Source organism: Leptonychotes weddellii, chromosome 4, assembly GCF_054177405.1.
Source record: "Leptonychotes weddellii isolate Sample4059 chromosome 4, ASM5417740v2, whole genome shotgun sequence".
Lineage (NCBI taxonomy): Eukaryota > Metazoa > Chordata > Mammalia > Carnivora > Phocidae > Leptonychotes > Leptonychotes weddellii.
In genome coordinates this window covers 33,469,493-33,485,937 of record NC_138372.1, presented here as the reverse complement: position 1 = coordinate 33,485,937, position 16,445 = coordinate 33,469,493, and the positions used below count along the sequence as shown (strand labels likewise).

Below are 16,445 nucleotides of genomic sequence, written 5' to 3'. Positions count from 1 at the left end.
CTAGCTTGTCTGGGCAGGTACCTGTCCCCAAAGGTGGAGCAAGAGAGCAAAAAGAGATACTTGGGGTGGGGGAGGCGATGGGAGAGTAGGTGAGTCTAGTGGGGATAGAAGTGGGTGAGACAGAACCGGGGCGGCATTATTCAGGAGGCTGGGACTGGGCTGCAGATAGAAAGTTACAGGAGCAAGGATCTGTGGCCCTCAGGGTACTTTGTATGCAGATCACATACCTAGGCATTTTTCTGGAGAAAAGCCACCATTTTTATCAGATTCTCACCCAGCCAGTGACCCAAAGAGAGGAGGAAGATCTAACTTAGATAGTCGGAGAAGCATCAGGAAATGAAGGCGATTGTCTGGAGGTAGTGGATGAGAAAGCCTAAGGCAAGGGGCAGGACATTTAAGGGATCTGCCCAGGACTTAGGATCAGGGAGGTGAGTGTAGAACACACCTCCTGAGAACTAGTCAGCCTGCAGAGTCCTTTCAAGGTGAGCCTGGGGAGTTCCTTATAGAGAGCTTGGCCAGGGGGGCAGGAACTGACTAGAACTCCTGCCATTTCACCAGCTATACCCCTTCCTCCCCTACCGGTGCCTGGAGCCCAGCTCCCCGATAGGACAGGTGGCACACGCGGTGTGCTGCTTGGACCGTTTCTCACCACCCTGACGCCTTCAGTGTTTGCTGGAGATAGAGATAGTGCTTGAGGTGCTATGACAACCAGGTTGAGGGGAAGTGAGCCCATGACTAGGTGGAGACGAGGTGGAGGTCCGCCCTGGGCAAACAAACGCCCTACAGCCTCTGTGTACGCACCTGGTGTGCGAGAGATGGTCAGGTGGTGAAGGGGGGAGAGGGACTAGTGGAGACTTGCTCTCCCTGTCCCCCACCCCACCCCTCGCAGGCTTGTGAGCTAGGTCTCAGATTAGCTCTCGGGCACCGTGTGGCTCTGGCCAGGTTGTTGTTCCTTCTTGGGCTCAGCAAGGGGTAATAAACAGTTCTGGGCTGCCCTAGAAAAGCCAGGGAGGAAGGACCAGGGGTCAAAGGGAAGCAAGGGGGAAGACGGTCTGTCAGGCTGGGTTTTGTTGGCCATAGCCTCCCTCGCTAGTGCTGTCCTGGTTCAGCAGCAATCAGATCTGTCTGGGATCTTCTGGCCTTCAAGTGAATCTGACTCCATGCCAGCCAGGACCGCACCAGGTTCTGGAGTCAGACAGCCTGGGCCCAAATCAAGGCTCAGCCCTTCAGGGAAGGTTGTGGGTGTAGAACAAGTCACTTGGCCTTTCTAGGCCCAGTTTCTGGAGCTTGGGGGTGGTTAAGATTAAATAAGAGATGAGATCTGTAGAGTCCCAGAGACAAACCAAGACCAAAAATAAAGTTCTTTCTAAAATACCCAAAGCCGGGACAGGTGTGGGGCTTTACCCGACTGAGAAGGATAGGCAGCTTGGATCCTGTGATAGGGGCTTCTGGAGGGTTTCCAGAGCCTAAGAAGTGACCCTTTTCCATTGCCTTGGCAGTATTTCTGGTCTCTCTGCCCCCACTTGGGCACAGACTTGTTATTTTCATAGCTTTCCAGTCCATTGCCCCCACCCAGGAGGGGGTATTTTCAGGCCAACGTCCTCCCACATTATAGGTAGGCAGACTGGCCCAGCCCCCAAGTCCTCCCTGAGTGCCCTCTTGGTCATCCCTGTTAGGCTCCCTCCCAGGCCTGGAATTCAAGTGAAGGAGAAATAGGCACCTACTTTCCCCCTACTTTTCCTTCTGTGACCTTTACCGGGGCCTTGTTGAGTCACCAGCCCCTCAGGAATCTGAGGCCAGGTTGGGCAAGCGGGCCTGCCTCTCCAAGAATACACGGAAAGAGTTCCGAACGAAGACATTTTAATTGGGTAATTAGTTCTGAAGTGCCTTCTACCTCTCTGTCCGGTGCCTGCTGATTTTACATATGCCTGCGTGATAGGGTGTCTTTCTCTCATCCCCCAGGGGCCTGTTGGGGTCACCAAGAGCACCCCTGGGCCTGAAGGGCTGCCAAGGGTTTGAGGGACAGACTGGAAGCGTGGGCAGGAGAACTGGCTGCCTTAGAGGTCCTGGCCCCAACCCCACCCATGGAAGGAAAAGTCAGGCACAGCCTGAAGGGGGCCATCCCCTATTTGGCCCCAAGTCCAGAGCAGCAAGGCCAGCCCACTCTGGCCCAAGTGACACCGTTGGATCCTGTCCCCACCCCAGTCACTGCCGCTTGGCAGTGCCAGGGTGCCTCTCCCCAGTTCTTAGGTGGCAGCAGGCGGTGGCGGAGGCAAAAGCAGACTTATTTCAGATTGCAGTACAGATAGATGGACACAACCATGGCAGCCAGCTGGTGGGAAAGGAACGGGCCGAGGTGAGGGATGTGCTGAGGGCCCTCACGCTTTAGTCCCCTGCCTCCCGGATACCCTGCAGGAAGCTCCGGTAGAAGTCTGTCTCCTCCAGCAAGGCCTCGGAGATGGGTCAAGCACCCTGGTCCAGTGGGGTTATCCTGCCCCCCCAACTCCACACCCCCTTACCTCCAAGCCCCCAATTCCGGCTGCCACACCACCCACGGTGACTGCGTTGGTTCGGACGTCATGCAGAAGCTGGCTGAAACAACCCTTGGGGGAGGGGAGAGCAGCCACAGTCAGCAGCTGCGCCCCTCCCTCATTCAGCGCTTTGAGGCCATGGAAGCAGCCCCCCCCTTCCATGCCGCACCTGGACAATGGTGTCATTCGCCTTCTCCTTGGTGCAGGGTCCTGTGGCTGTGCCGTTGCCACTGTCGGAGCAACAGTAAGGGGGAAAGGTGTGGTGGTTCTTGACGTAGGGAGAGTCCTCAAAGTCCGTGAAGTTGTTGAAGCCACAGCACTTGAGCTGAAGAGGAGGCGGGAAGGGTGGTCAGCAGGGCCTTGCTTCTTTCCCCCCACCCCAAAATCTCCCCCAGCCCACCTTACCCCATCCATGGTGGTGTTCCACACTTGGGTGAAATCCTTCTGGGAACCGTAGTCTTGCTTGATGGCGGGCACTACCAGCGAGGTCAGCAAGTGCTCAGCCTGGGGGTGGGGGGGGGGCAGGCCAGTGCTCAGGGCTGGGCCTGGAAGGTGGCCACGCACAGGCCACAGCCCACTTGCAGGGCTCTTCCCAATCTCCCCCCTCGCCCAGCCCCCCACCATGGTGGTTCGCCCCACCCCCCCACCGTGGTGGTTCGCCCCGCCCCCCCTCACCATGGTGGTTCACCCTGCCCCTCACCGTGGTGGTGTACAACAGGGCGACCACAGCTGCTGCCACCTCCGCGATGAAGATGAGGAGGAGGATCAAGAAGAACTGGATGGGGAACAGAGCTCTGAGTTTGAGAGAGAGACGGTCCCTCATGCCTTACTTGTAACCCACCACCCAGTAAAAGGAGGCCGCGGCCCCCTCTGCTGAGGGCCCTGGAGTCCAGAGCATGGTTTGGGGATCCCCAGGGCCTCGATTCAAGGGTGAGGGGACCCTGGGTCTTGGGTATGGGCCCGGGGAGCTGGGTTTGACACACCATCATGAGGGCACACTTGTTCTCAGTCTGAGCACCGTAGCAGCCCAGGAAACCGAGAGCAAAGAGCACAGCACCAGCAGCGATGAGGAAGTAGCCCACGTTGACAAATTGCATGGCACTGGACGACAGCGGCCCGAAGATTTTCAGGAAGGACGGCCCATCGATTGACACCCAGATGCCCACGGCCAACAGGGCGACACCACACAGCTGGGGACAGAGAGGCAGGCCTTAAAACGGTGCGGGCAAGCAGCTCCTTACCACGCAGTTGAGTCAGGAAGATGGAAAATGAGAAATTTCTCCTTTTATTGGCTAAGGAGTCTAAAAACTCATCCTGCAGGGAGGAAAAACATTCTGTAGAGCCAGAAGGATGGGAGCTGGGCCACCCATAGCCAGCACCAGGCTGCACACCAATGCAGATATAAATGGGATCGGGGGTTCTAGAAATATCCACAGGATGGGGGAGGGCAAGGCAAGACTTTTCCTCACTGCTGTCAGGGTCCTGCCGCGTGGTTAGGAGGGAAGCGGGTGAGGCCAGCAGGGCTCCCCACCCCATTTCCTTGTGGAGCTGACCACCTCTGTCCTGGGACAGGTGAAACAGTGGGGTGGAAGCCCTGAACAGGCTCAACGGTCACCATAGCAACAGAGGTGGGGCTGAGGTTTACACCTGCTTCCAACCGTGGAGTGGGACTGTGAGAAAAGACACCTACCTTGGGGCCACATTTGGCTCCTCTCCAGGATCAAACTCCAGGCCTGCCCTTCATCTAACCTAGACCCCTCCTTGCCTCACAAGGAAAACTGAGGCACCAGAGGGGGAGTGCAGCCGGGGCTTCTTTTAGAGGCTCTCTGTCTCAATCCCAAACCTCAGTGAATCCAGAGGCCCAGACGGGGGAGGAGGTACTCTGTCCAGATGCCACAACTCTTAGAGCAAAGCCTTGCTGATCCAGAGCATCAGTGGATGAATCAGCCTGATAACCACCTTGGTGCCCCGTCCCCAGCTGTAGAAACTGAGGCTAGAACCAGGAGTGAGATGGCAGATTGTGGCTAGATCCCAGGCATGTTTGCCCAAGGACAGAGAGCTGGGCTCCCAGCCTACAGGGTCAAATTTCAAGGAGCCTGAGACCTGCCCTGCCTTGCCCAGCCTGGCAAAGCCTGAGCAACAGGGGCCAGAAACCAAACCGGATTTGCCTTTAACCCCCTCGGGCCAGAACACCTGCTCTCCGTATTGCTGGGATCCCTCTGCCTTCCCCAGACATATGGATAAAGGCTACTTCCCTGAAGCCAAAAGAAGCCCAAGGCATGCACCATATCGGAGTCAGAGAGGTAACATACCCGTAGCCCAATTTCTCCAAATCCCTCTATACTTCATGTCTCCACCTCCTCACCTTCACTCACTCTAAGCCATTCTAATGTGGCTCCAAGGTCTGTGGTGCCATCCTGCGCTAAATCGGGTGGGCACTTTGTGCGCCATACCCTCCTGACCTCTCTGAGATCGTGGTCTCCTTGTTTTCCTCCTGTTACTCTTTATCTGCTTCCTGGTGGCCATTTCTCCACATATCCCTTGTAAACTGGGTTTCGCTGAACTCACTCAGCCTGAGAGCTCTTACCCACTCCCATGGTTTCGCTGATTATTTGTGGTCATGTGACTTCCAAATATCCATGTTCAGCTCCAACCAGAGCTGCAACCCCATTGGGTACGCAGCTGCCTGGGAGACATCCCCTGGGTTGCTCAGACCAGAGACATGGGCTTTATCTTTGAAGCCTCTGTTTCCCTTGCCCCTCCTTCTGTCCCTCAGCCAGCATCTGAGGGCTTTTCCTTAGTCCATCTCTCCCCATCTCCACCACCATTTCCAGGATCATGCCTTATTACTCAGCTTCCTCAGACATGCCCTATACAATCTGTTCCTGGTTTCCTGAACAATACTTGATTTCATTGCCTCTGGGCCTTTTTGCATGCTTTACAACCCCTTCACCCAGCGTAAATGTCCAGTCTCAGCTATTTCCTCCAGATAGTCTTCTCTGACCAGGGTTCAAGCCCCCTCCTGGGGGCTCCCATAGCCCCTGTGCTAAGGCCAGGCATTGTATGTTGCAACTGTCTGCCTATCTGGCCTGCTGGACCTGAAATCCTCAAGGGCAGAGAAAGAGCTCACTCACCTTTCCCCCAGCACTTAGCACTTAGAGTCTTAGGCAATAAATGTTTGTTGAATGAATAAGGGTTGCTTGAGGCAGACTCTCTGCTCTGAGGTCTCTGGGCATCTCTCCTTTCAATTCCCCGTCCATCCTACAGAGGCCACTGAACTTCCTTGTACACTAGGTAGACTTGGGCAAACCTCTTCCCCTCCCTGGGCCCCCAGTGCCTATAAAACGGGGACATTATTCCTGTTAGCCTACCCTACCCTGCCCTAAGTCGGGTCTGAAGCTTCCTGGAAAGGAGGAGTTCCTCCTAAGCTTCTCTACCCCAACTTGTGTGGCAGCCAGGCTGCTCCTGAGACGAGGACTCAGCATTTAGGGAGACTTCTGCACCCTATCATAATGGGAGACTTGCACAACAGAGTCTGGCACAGCGATCTCCCATTTCCCAGCTTGAACTCTGCTTAGGTTGTGACCCACTCCCGCAGGGAGACCCGAAAATCCCACAACCCTCATACTTACAAAGATGAGGAAATTGAAGAGGATCATCATGGTTTTAATGAAGCTGAAGCACTGCATGGTGGCTCCTGGGAGGCAGATAAGTGTGAGTTAGGAATTCGTGCTGCCTGCCTCCACCGCCACCTGGGCTAGCCCTGGCATTTGGACCCTGACATACGAGACCCCAGCATCCAGGACCCATAAATCACCCAAACTCCCCCCGCATCTAGCCTCTGACACCTCGGAACTTTTCCTAAGTCCTATCCTGACACCTCTGCCTCTCTATAGGGCCCAGGCCCTCTCCCAGCGCCTGACACTCAGATACTGACACCCCAGGTTTCTCCACTGGCACCCCAAGCCCAACCCCCACACCACAGGTCACTCCACGCCCTTCCTTGGCACCTACATATCCTGGACCCCTCCACTAAACCAACCCTGGACTCTTTCAGGACCCTCCCCATCTGCCTTCCAGCTTCCCAAACCTGTTTCCAGGTTGATTTTACTTCATAGGACCATCTCTGTCCTGTGCCATCACCTGTTCAGGGCTCTTGGTAGTGAGTTCTGAAAGACCTGAAGGATCTGCTGAGGCTCCAGAGGGGACAGACTACTCCAGGGATTTGCCACTCGAGTGGGCAGGCCGTGAGACGGAGCTGGCTCTCAAGCACCACTGCTCCCCTGCAGGTGGGGCAGGCGTTTTAAAGTCCTCTGCTCACCTTCCCGCCTGCCCCACCCCGCAGCCAGTCAGCTTCTTCTTTCCCTGCTGCCCCCTGCTGCCTGGAGATATGTCCCCATAGCCACAGGCCTCCTGGGCCTGGCAACGCCAACCACAGCAACACCCTTCCTGATCTGAAGAAGGAAGAGAAGTTGGAGGGTAAGCAAGTGGCCCCCAGAATCTCCGAGTGCCCTCCACCGCAATGGTGCACGGATGCTTTCTAGCCTACATCTGCTGATCCATTCATCCATCCCCGTGTGCTCACGGGCACACACATCTGCACACACGGATACATACATAAACACCTACCCGTGCTCACGAGTGCACACACGCACACATGCCTCACACACACCGCACTGTGTGTAGACTGACTCCCAGCAAGTAAGAAACCACAAAGCAACATTCGAGGGACATACTTAAAGTCTCTCTGTCTCTGTCTCTCTCTCACACACACTCTCAAGCACACACACACACACACTTTCAAGGAAATGACCCAGGTTAGCAGCTTCTACCCCCTCCTCTGAGTAGCATGTGACTCCTAGTCCTTTTCCCTCTATAAAATTTCAATTTCCCCATCTTTTTCCTCCCTTCGTCTTTCCTCCTTACCCGTCTCCCTCCCCTTCCTTTCTCTTGCTTTCCCCTCAATCCAGTGTTCTTAGCAATCTGTCAAGCACCCCTTTCCTTTCTGCCAGAAGGTGGCACCATGATCCCACAAAAGCATCACCCCCAATTCTAAAACTTCACAGTCCCAGTCTACAGGAATCCCTCAAGGGCTGCCTGCCTCTTTCCACTGCCTGTCCTACTTTCCACTCCAATGCTCCCCACATCGAGGTGCTGCGGAAGTTCTGGCTTTGGAGTCACTCAGGCCAGGTACTCCCATGCTGGTTCTGATGCTTCCTAGCTGTGTGACCCCGGCGGGGGGTGGGGTGGGGGGGTGGGAGGAGGGGATTTCTTAAGCTCAGTTTTAAGCCTGTTTCCTGGTCTATATAACAGAATAGTTATAGGGATTTTAAGTAAGATTTTCTCCCCACTCTGGGAAAACCGGGAATGACTACAGAGTGGGAAAGTCAGAGTAGGGAGAGTCATAGCCAGAGGGGGTGTGGGATGGACAAAGTGGACTTTTAAAATTTTTTTTAAAATTTGAATATATTTGACACTAATTTTTGTTTCTTATAGTGGGAGGAAGCAGCTGAAGAAACAGGAGGGGGGTCAATAATGCTAATATCTGTGTAGATCGTGTTTTAAATGCATTACATATATGGTCTTTTCCCCTTCTTCACAACAATCCTATGAGATAGATTCTCTTTCCCCCCCCTTTTTAAATATAGGGAAACAGAGGCACGGGAAGGTTAAGTACTTGCCATGATCACACAGCTTGTAAGTGGTGAATCCAGGATTCACCCCTAGTCAGTCTGGTGCCAGAGTCTGTGTCTTAACCACCAAGCAGACTGTCTTTAGTGATGGAATCTCTAAGAAGGCAGGAGGAGCTGACTTCCAGAAAGAACAGGAGAGGAGGCCTTGGTCTGGGGCTGGAGGAAGAAAATGGCCAAGGGCAAGTGGGTTTACAGGAATAGTGGCTAGAAGTTGATGGGAGCAAGGTCCATTTTCTAAGACTGAGGATGGCAAGAGTAGAAGATGGAGGGGAAGGAGGTGTGAGGCCTTTAAGGGTGATGTTGAGGACCCCAAGCCCTCCTTGCAGGTTCCTACAGGACAAGAGAAAAGATGGAGGCTGGGAAGGAGGACTGGAGGTGGAGTAAGAGAGAAAGAGAGAGGGGGCTGAAGTCCACTGTTCCACAACAACTCAGTGCAAGGCTTGGCAGAGCCACTGACATTCCTGTCTGCTACAAGAAAACGTTGACACAACTTACATTCCCCTAGGGACCTAGCTGTTCCTCCACCTGCACTAATGAATGGCTTTCTCTTTCCCTTCAGGAAGACTTGGAGCCAGGTCACCTCCATCTATGACCTCAGTGCCCAGCACACATGAAGTTGTTAGTGAACAATTCCTGAATGATTGAATGAATAAATGAGCATAGAACGTCAAGAGTTAAATGTCTGGGCTTTGGACCGTAGCCATCAGGGATGGGGGAAACCCCTGCCTGCCTCTAATCGTGTGACCTCACCTAACTGAGCCCCAGTTTCCTTATACAGTCAATCCTCATTATTCATGGTTTCCGTATCTGTAAATTTACCTACTCACTAGAATTTATTTGTGTCCCCACACCAATACTCATGTCACTTTGCGGTCATTCGTGGACATTTGCAGAGCTGCAAAAATGTTGAGCTGCCCCATCCACATGTTCTCAGCTGAGGCTGAACAAGAGGATTCTCTGCCTCCTTGTTTCACCTCTTATAATGTACACCTGTTCTTCTTGTGGTTTATTCAATGTCACATTTTTCCCATTTTTGTGCTTTTGGTTATCAAATACTGCTGAAGTGCTGTCTAGTGTCTCTGAGCACAAGAAGGCTGTGATGTGACCTACGAGGAAGTATGTTAGATAAATGTCATCCAGGTACAAGTTAGAGTGCTGTTGGCTGTGAGTTTAATGTTAATGACTCAACAACAATATAGTTTAAATTAGGTATCTATAAACAGAAACACACATAAAACGAGGTCATGTTCTGATTGATCAGTTGACAAAAATGTTATGACCCAAGGCTGGTAGGAATCTAACCCGATAGGTACATTGGCTCGATTTGCTAATGCGCTATTTGTGGTGGGGACTTTTTAGACCATAACTACTGTGAATAATGAGAATCGACTGTATATGAAATAGGAATAACGATAGCCTCCTTGTAAGGTGGTTGTGGGATTAATGAGAGAGTGTTTGTAGAGTACTGGGCGCTCTTTGGCACACAGTAAATACTTAAGAAACATTGTTAATATTGTCCATGTGGATAAATGAGAAAGGCAGGGAGTAACTTTCCCCTACTCAGAGTTCCTTTTCCCTAGGGGCCAAGCTGAGGTTTTTCTGGCCCTTGGGCTGGACCCATTGAGAGAACCCTGAGGGAGCCTGACCCACGGGGAGGGGCAGGGGACCAGGACCTATAATAAAGAGCACTACCCTTGGGCGCCTGGGTGGCTCAGTCGGTTAAGCGACTGCCTTCGGCCCAGGTCATGATCCTGGAGTCCCGGGATCGAGTCCCACATCGGGCTCCCTGCTCAGCAAGGAGTCTGCTTCTCCCTCTGACCCTCCTGCCTCTCATGCTCTCTGTCTCTCATTCTCTCTCAAATAAATAAAATCTTTAAAAAAAAAAAAAAAAAAGAGCACTACCCTTATGCGGACTCTATGTCATAGAGGCCCCAGCTGCCCTGGCCAGGAGCACCCTCGGGCACGCTACAGAAGCTCCCTGTGCCCATGGGGCCTTCTCAGCCTGTCCGTGCGCCTCGGCCCCGGGGCCTAAGATCCCCCTGCCGCAGGCCAGGGCTGGGCTGGCGTGGGCCTCGAAATCCCAGGATGTTCAAGTGTAGCCGCAGAAGGTACCGGCAGAAGCCCCAAGGCCCAGCTGCCACCACTGCAGCCACCAATCCTGCCACCGTGGCCACAGATATCAACAGCACTCCTACCGCCACCACCAGCGTGTGGATCCTTCCGCCACAAAGTTAGCCAAGGGCCCGGAGGCGGGGTGGGGGTTGGAAAAACCAGGGCCATTTGTTTCCCCCCCTTAGCCCTGCCTAGGCACTCTAGGGGGCACACCCTGTGTGAAATATCACCCCCAAAATATGGTGGGGTCTTGATGGCAGACTCCTAAAGGCTGAGAGCCTTAATGGAGGGTGTATTGGCTGAGTGGAGGGCCTGGGGAACTGTGAATCTAAGAACAGTGGAGCTTCCAGAACTGCTGTCTTCCTCACACTCTTCCCTCTCCTTCCTCTCCTCAGTTCTCAGACACCTTTGTCAACCTGGCAGCTTTCTGATCTTCTAGAAATGTCCAGAAACTAGTCCAGAAGCTTGGCTGGCTCCGGACCTGCATCTTCTAGGGGCCATGAGTGGTTGACAGCAGGCAAATACAATCATTTCTGCTCCAACGGCCTCACTCCACTCCAAGGTGTTTCCAGACAACTATGCGGGGTACGACGGCAGGGCTGGGGCTGAACGCTCCCAGGGACAGGCTTCAGTGAGGACAGATGGGATCACAGTTAGACAATGGAAGGACAGGACAAGGTCAGCAACACACACCATTTCTCCATCTTTGGCCTCAGCTACTGATTTGCCCCATGAGGTAGGGGGCCTTCCTGCATTGCACAGGGAAAAGGGTCTCCATAGACATCTTGGAAGTTACAGAGAGCCAGATGCTTGAGGAGGGAGGTAGAGGCATGGATCAGACAGGGATGGCACGAGAGATTTCAGGGCTGGAGTCTAACGCCGAGAGTGCTTCAGTGTGAGCTCTGTGTGGCTCTGTGCCTGCGACGGTGAGTGTGCAGATGTAGATGTTGGGGTGCGTGTGTGTGTGTGTGTGTGTGTGTGTGAGAGAGAGAGAGAGAGAGAGGCCAGGACATGGGACTGTGAGCAGACATGTGGCTCAGTGTGCCTCTGCAATGGGTTGTGCCGCTGCGGCTGGCAGAGCATCAGGTGTGTTTGTAAGGGTCTGGGTGTGCCAGAGGGAGGCTTGGCTGAGAGGAATGAAGGTCAGGAATGGGGTGCGGGCAGCCTGAGGCAGCAGAGGGTTGCTTCCGAGGAGGGCGGGCCACCTTCGGCCCCCTAGCTCTTCCCTGAGGCCAGTGTGTTCCGAGGCTGTCAGCTGAGCCTCTGCGGTTAGGGGTGGGGCAAGACTGAGTCGAGTCCAGAAAGGGGGAGGGTGCTGAGCACTCCGGCCTGGGGATTTTCCATTTGGATTTCTGAGTGTGTGCCCATGTGTCATCAGGTGTAACTGGGTTGCTGTGGGGTGCGTCTCCACGGAGCTGTGTCTCAGTGGCAGGAAACACTGTGAGGGACTCTTCTCTAAGGCGTCGCTGTATGCGTGGGTGTGTGTCCGGGGCTCCCTTCCCCAAGGGTTGGGGGTGGGAGTGAAGCCTGAGAGCCTGGGCCTGGCCCCCCCTCTCCCCCCGGGGTTCAGGAAGCCTGTGAGGAGAAAAGGAATTGTGTCTGTGTCCTTCAACGCCAAGGCTTGCTGGGACCCTGAGAGGAGGGACGGGACAGAGAAGTCACTGACACTTTGCGCGCAGACTGCGCAGATTGGGGCATGAGGCTCGGCGGGGTATGGGGGAAGTGGCGCTGAACCTCAGTCAAAGCTGGAAGGTGGCTGGGCTAGCGCCCAAGGCCCACAGAGGGGCCCACACGTTTAAAGACACATGTCACAGTCCATGAACATATGCAGACGTGTAAGTAGAAGTGGACTCACAGACACACAATGCAACAAACACAGGTGCATGCAAGTACAGGCTTATAAACAGAGCTACTCGCCGCCCCTGCTGCCCTTGGCCCTCCCCGGCTGGCATATGTAACTACAATGCACGTGCCTGTAAAAGAACGCACGCAGACGTCAACATGCTTGCGTCTCGACAAGCACATAAGCACAGACAGCCACACGTGCAATCACACTCATGCAAACCCAGGCACACACAGACACACGCACACATGCAGACACACTCACCAGACTTCCCTGCCCGGCCCTGGAACCCAGAAGCTTCCCTCCCCTATAAGAGTGAGTGTGTGTGTGTGCGCGTGCACGCCCCCACTTGTGTCTGTGTGTATCTGTGTCTGTGAGAGTGTGTGTGTATGTGTGTGACTGGGGGGGGTGCTGAGCTGTGGGAACCTGATGACATCATCTCTTCTGGCTATTTTTAGTTCCCTCTGCAATGACGGGCTCCTCCACGGCCCCTCCCCTTCCAGGCTCCCGGAGGCAGCTGCAGCCAGAGGGCACCCACCACTCCAGTCTAGGTGACCCCTGGATGACTGGGTACAGCTCACTCGTTCCCACCCCACCAGAGCTCCCTGGAGGTTGAGAACACCAGAGGAGGAGGCTTGGGCCATGTGGCAGCCTGGAACAGGGGCCTGGGTTCGGTGAGCAGACCTGGCTGGTCTCCAGCCCCCAGGGTGCCTCCGCTTCTGCTTTTCAATCTGAAACTCCGTCTCTGTCAGTAGTGCGTGCCATGTGCCAGGGAGGGTGCCAAGTTCTGGAGCTAGAGCAGTGTGCAAGACAGCAGGAGTTCTTCCTGGTGGGTGTTACAGCTCGGTGGGAGACAGACATTAAACAGATCACACAGGCACTGCACCAAACTGTGTCAAGGACTCTGAACGTTGGTAACAAGGGGCCTCGGTCTGGGATGATGCTCTTTCTATCTCATGGAGATAACCCGAGGAAACCAGAGGGGTACCCTCCCTGACCTTGCACCTTCCACCCCAACAACCACACTCCAGAATTCCACAGAGCAGAACTTCCTCCTCACACCCCAGGCTGGGCTCCCAACATCGCCCCAACCCACCCTCCAAGTGGTGGCCCCCCACGATTCATGGCCCCCTTTCTTTGGAACCTCCCCCCCGCCACACCGCCCGTTGATCCCTGGGAGCCAGTCCTTAGTCCTCCATCTGTGGATGAGAAAAGTGAAACTCGGAGAGGAGTAGAGGAGTAGGGCAGGATCACACCTCCTGGTGCCCAGGCAGCAACTCAAGGAGATGGCAGGCCCAGGGAGGAGGAAGTGGTGGCGACACAGGGTGCGGGAAGAGCGGGGGCGGGGGCGTGTCAGGAGGGGAGGAGGACTGCGGCCGAGGGGTCCTTGCCCAGAGCAGGCTTCCTGCTCCAGCCAGCCTCTGGGCAGCCACCAGAAAATCGGGTTTGGCAGCTTGGGCCAAGTGCCCAGGGGCTGGAGGAGGGGTCCGGGCAGCTCTGGGGAGGCTGCCCGGGGGCGGGCTCATCCTCTGACCCAGAGTGCGGCCAGGCCCCAGGCCAAGCTGTCTTGTTGGGGGAGCATTTTGTAATACTGGGACCCTTTGGAGTGTGGGGGGAACAGCTCTGCGCTGGAAGCAAGAGGCCGGAATTCCAGTCCTTCTTCTGCCCCAAACCTCAGTGTGCTCCTTGGAAAGTGCTGCCCCCTTTCTTAGCCTGAGTGGGCCCTCCCAGGAAGTCGTGCTGGAGGACTACTTTCCGCATCCCCAGTTCCTGCCCTCTGGGTTTTCCTGGGATTCTGACTCGGGCAGAGAAACACAAACTTTGTGTTTGGGACAATGGGTTGGGACGGGAACAGACTGCCCCCAGGGCGCCAGGCTGGAGGTCCCTTGTCACCAATGGGTCAATCGCCGGAAGCCTAGCTCCAGCCCTACAATGCTACATGGGTCACCCCACCCTTACCAGTACCCTCACCCACACCCCGACTTCCGTCTTCTGTTCCTTCCTCACCTTCAGAGAAAGCTACTGGGCTCCCTGGGGAATCTCCCATACCTACTCTATTGGCTCCCTGCCCTGTGCTCAACCCTCCCTCCCCCTCTGCCCACTTGACAGGGCCAGTCTCCCAGTTAACTTTCTGTCCCTGGATCCTCGGGCAGGCCCGGGAGGAAAGGAAGCTGGGTGGAAGGCCTGCACAGGAGCCTGCTTTTCCTGCTACCATCAGATACTTGAAGCCCAAATGAGGGGGTTGGGAGGAGGGGCGTGGACTGAGTGCTGGGGCCTAGGACAGCGCTGCCTTTGCATATTCCAGCCCCAGTGGAAGTGGGAATGTTACCCTTTACCTATCCAACAATCTTCTGTGCCTTCAGCGAATTCAGAGAAGAGAGCCCAGAGCTGTGACTTGCTTCCTCTGGAAAACAAACACAAAAACCTAGGACAAGTGAGTCCTGGTTATAGTCACTAAGTCAGTGATAAATTCATGAAAACACAAAACCCATAAAATTCTAAATGCATAGAATCCATAGTCGTGGAATCTTAGCATCACAGAATTCTAGCATGGTGAAATCTGAGTTACAGAGTCAGAAATATAGAATTCTGGCAACACTGATTCCCAGATCACAAGGTTAGAGTATCCTCAAATAGAGAAGTCTTGAGAAATCAATTAGTGAAATCTTGACCTTCAGGTGGATGTCTAAACTAGAGGATGGGCATTGGGGATGGGCAAAGGAGTTCATGCATGAACACTAAGGAGGAGGCAGAGAGCTCAGGACACATGAGCTTAGGATAAGTTAAGAAGCCTGCAACAAACCAGACAGAGGACAGACATCTTCCATGAGGACACATTCTTGGTTTCTAAGGATGAGGGGAGTGGGGTGGCAGGAAGGGAGCACAGAGAGGGGAACTATAGACAAAGAAAACATAGCCTAAAGAAAAGATTATCAAGTAGCCTAATACACCAGCCACAATGCCTCCCGATTTCTCCATGATTGGGTTTAACACCAGCCCAGGACATTTTCGAAGGTTAGTAAGACTCCTTATCACATTGGAACGGCAAGCCACACCTGGCTTTTTTGGGAAGGAAAGTACCAAGTAGAAAATATTCTGTATACCACAATATCTTGGGGCTGCTGGGAAGAGCAGACTCTCCAAAGAGGATACTGAGCTGTGACCAACAAAGCCACGCTGTGGGCTGGGGTGCGGAGCCCCTAGCAAGGCCTTGGTAAGGGACCTTGTGGAGACCATCTGCCTGGGGTGGTGCCTGGGAGGGGCATCTCTACAAAAGGAGCCAAACTTGAGGCAGCACTTGGTATGGGGATTCATGCCTGATTATGGGGTTGGTTACTCAGTAAACAACAGGGATATTTACCTAGCATTTCTGGGAAACTACTGCAAACTCAGGAACCCAGAAGAAGCAGTTCCAGAGAGAGGCAAATGCCAAGCTCTTCTGGGCATGGGGAATGGGGCAATGTCAGCTGGAGATCCTCTTGCTCGGCCGCCTGTCCTTGGATTCAGCTCAACACCTCAGCCCTGACCCCTACCCACATCCTCATTTGCCTCCCTCTCCCTGCTTGCCTGCCAGTCTCCCACCTCCATCTGCTGTGTGAGCTTTGGCAAATCATGTCCCCTCCCTAAGCCTCAAACCTCCTTTGCTTTCTTTTGAAGTCGATAATTGGGTCCTAAGCGCAGGTTTTAGTATTTTATATTCCTGGTTTTGTCCAGATCAGTTCCCTTTCAGACGTCTCCGTGCTCAGCTTCCAGAAAAAGTGTCCGGCAGCTTCAGGGGAGAATGGAGGGAATAGGGAGTATAAATACTGCTCACATTTGACATCCCTATGTGACAGGTATTTTATTTATTTATATTTATTTATTTATTTTTAAGATTTTATTTATTTGACAGAGAGAGACACAGCGAGAGAGGGAACGCAAGCAGGGGGAGTGGGATAGGGAGAAGCAGGCTTCCCGCTGAGCAGGGAGCCCGATGCGGGTCTTGATCCCAGGACCCTGGGATCATGACCTGAGCTGAAGGCAGACGCTTAACCGAAGAGCCCCCCAGGCGCCCCATGATGGGTGTTTTATAACTCTTACATGATGCCCACAACCACCCTGTGTATATAAATCATTGCTCCCATTTTATGGATAAAGGAACTGAGGCTCAGGGAGGATAAACAACATGCCCAAGGTCATCCGACTAGAGAGAACTGGAATCTCAGCGAGGTCTGTCTTAATCTGAGGGCTATGGTTTCAGAATTTTTTTTTTTTTAAAGATTATTT

General features: G+C 53.9%; 2 protein-coding genes across 2 annotated transcripts; one reads left to right on the top strand and one right to left on the bottom strand.

The window, feature by feature from the left end:
- Nucleotides 1-1,843: 1,843 nt before the first annotated feature.
- Nucleotides 1,844-6,836, bottom strand: TSPAN1 (tetraspanin 1). Its single transcript, XM_006729019.3, has 8 exons — nt 6,675-6,836; nt 6,164-6,228; nt 3,515-3,721; nt 3,232-3,306; nt 2,937-3,035; nt 2,701-2,856; nt 2,520-2,603; nt 1,844-2,332 (listed from the first exon to the last, which is right to left on the bottom strand). The coding sequence occupies exons 2-8, from the start codon at nt 6,218-6,220 to the stop codon at nt 2,285-2,287; spliced, it is 726 nt and encodes a 241-aa protein (XP_006729082.2). The 5' UTR covers nt 6,221-6,228; nt 6,675-6,836; the 3' UTR covers nt 1,844-2,284.
- Nucleotides 6,837-10,210: 3,374 nt separating this feature from the next.
- Nucleotides 10,211-11,066, top strand: P3R3URF (PIK3R3 upstream open reading frame). The gene is made up of 2 exons (XM_031023211.2): nt 10,211-10,454; nt 10,732-11,066. Exons 1-2 carry the CDS (start codon nt 10,211-10,213, stop codon nt 10,773-10,775), a joined length of 288 nt encoding a protein of 95 aa, XP_030879071.1. The 3' UTR covers nt 10,776-11,066.
- The last annotated feature ends 5,379 nt before the right edge of the window (nt 11,067-16,445 follow it).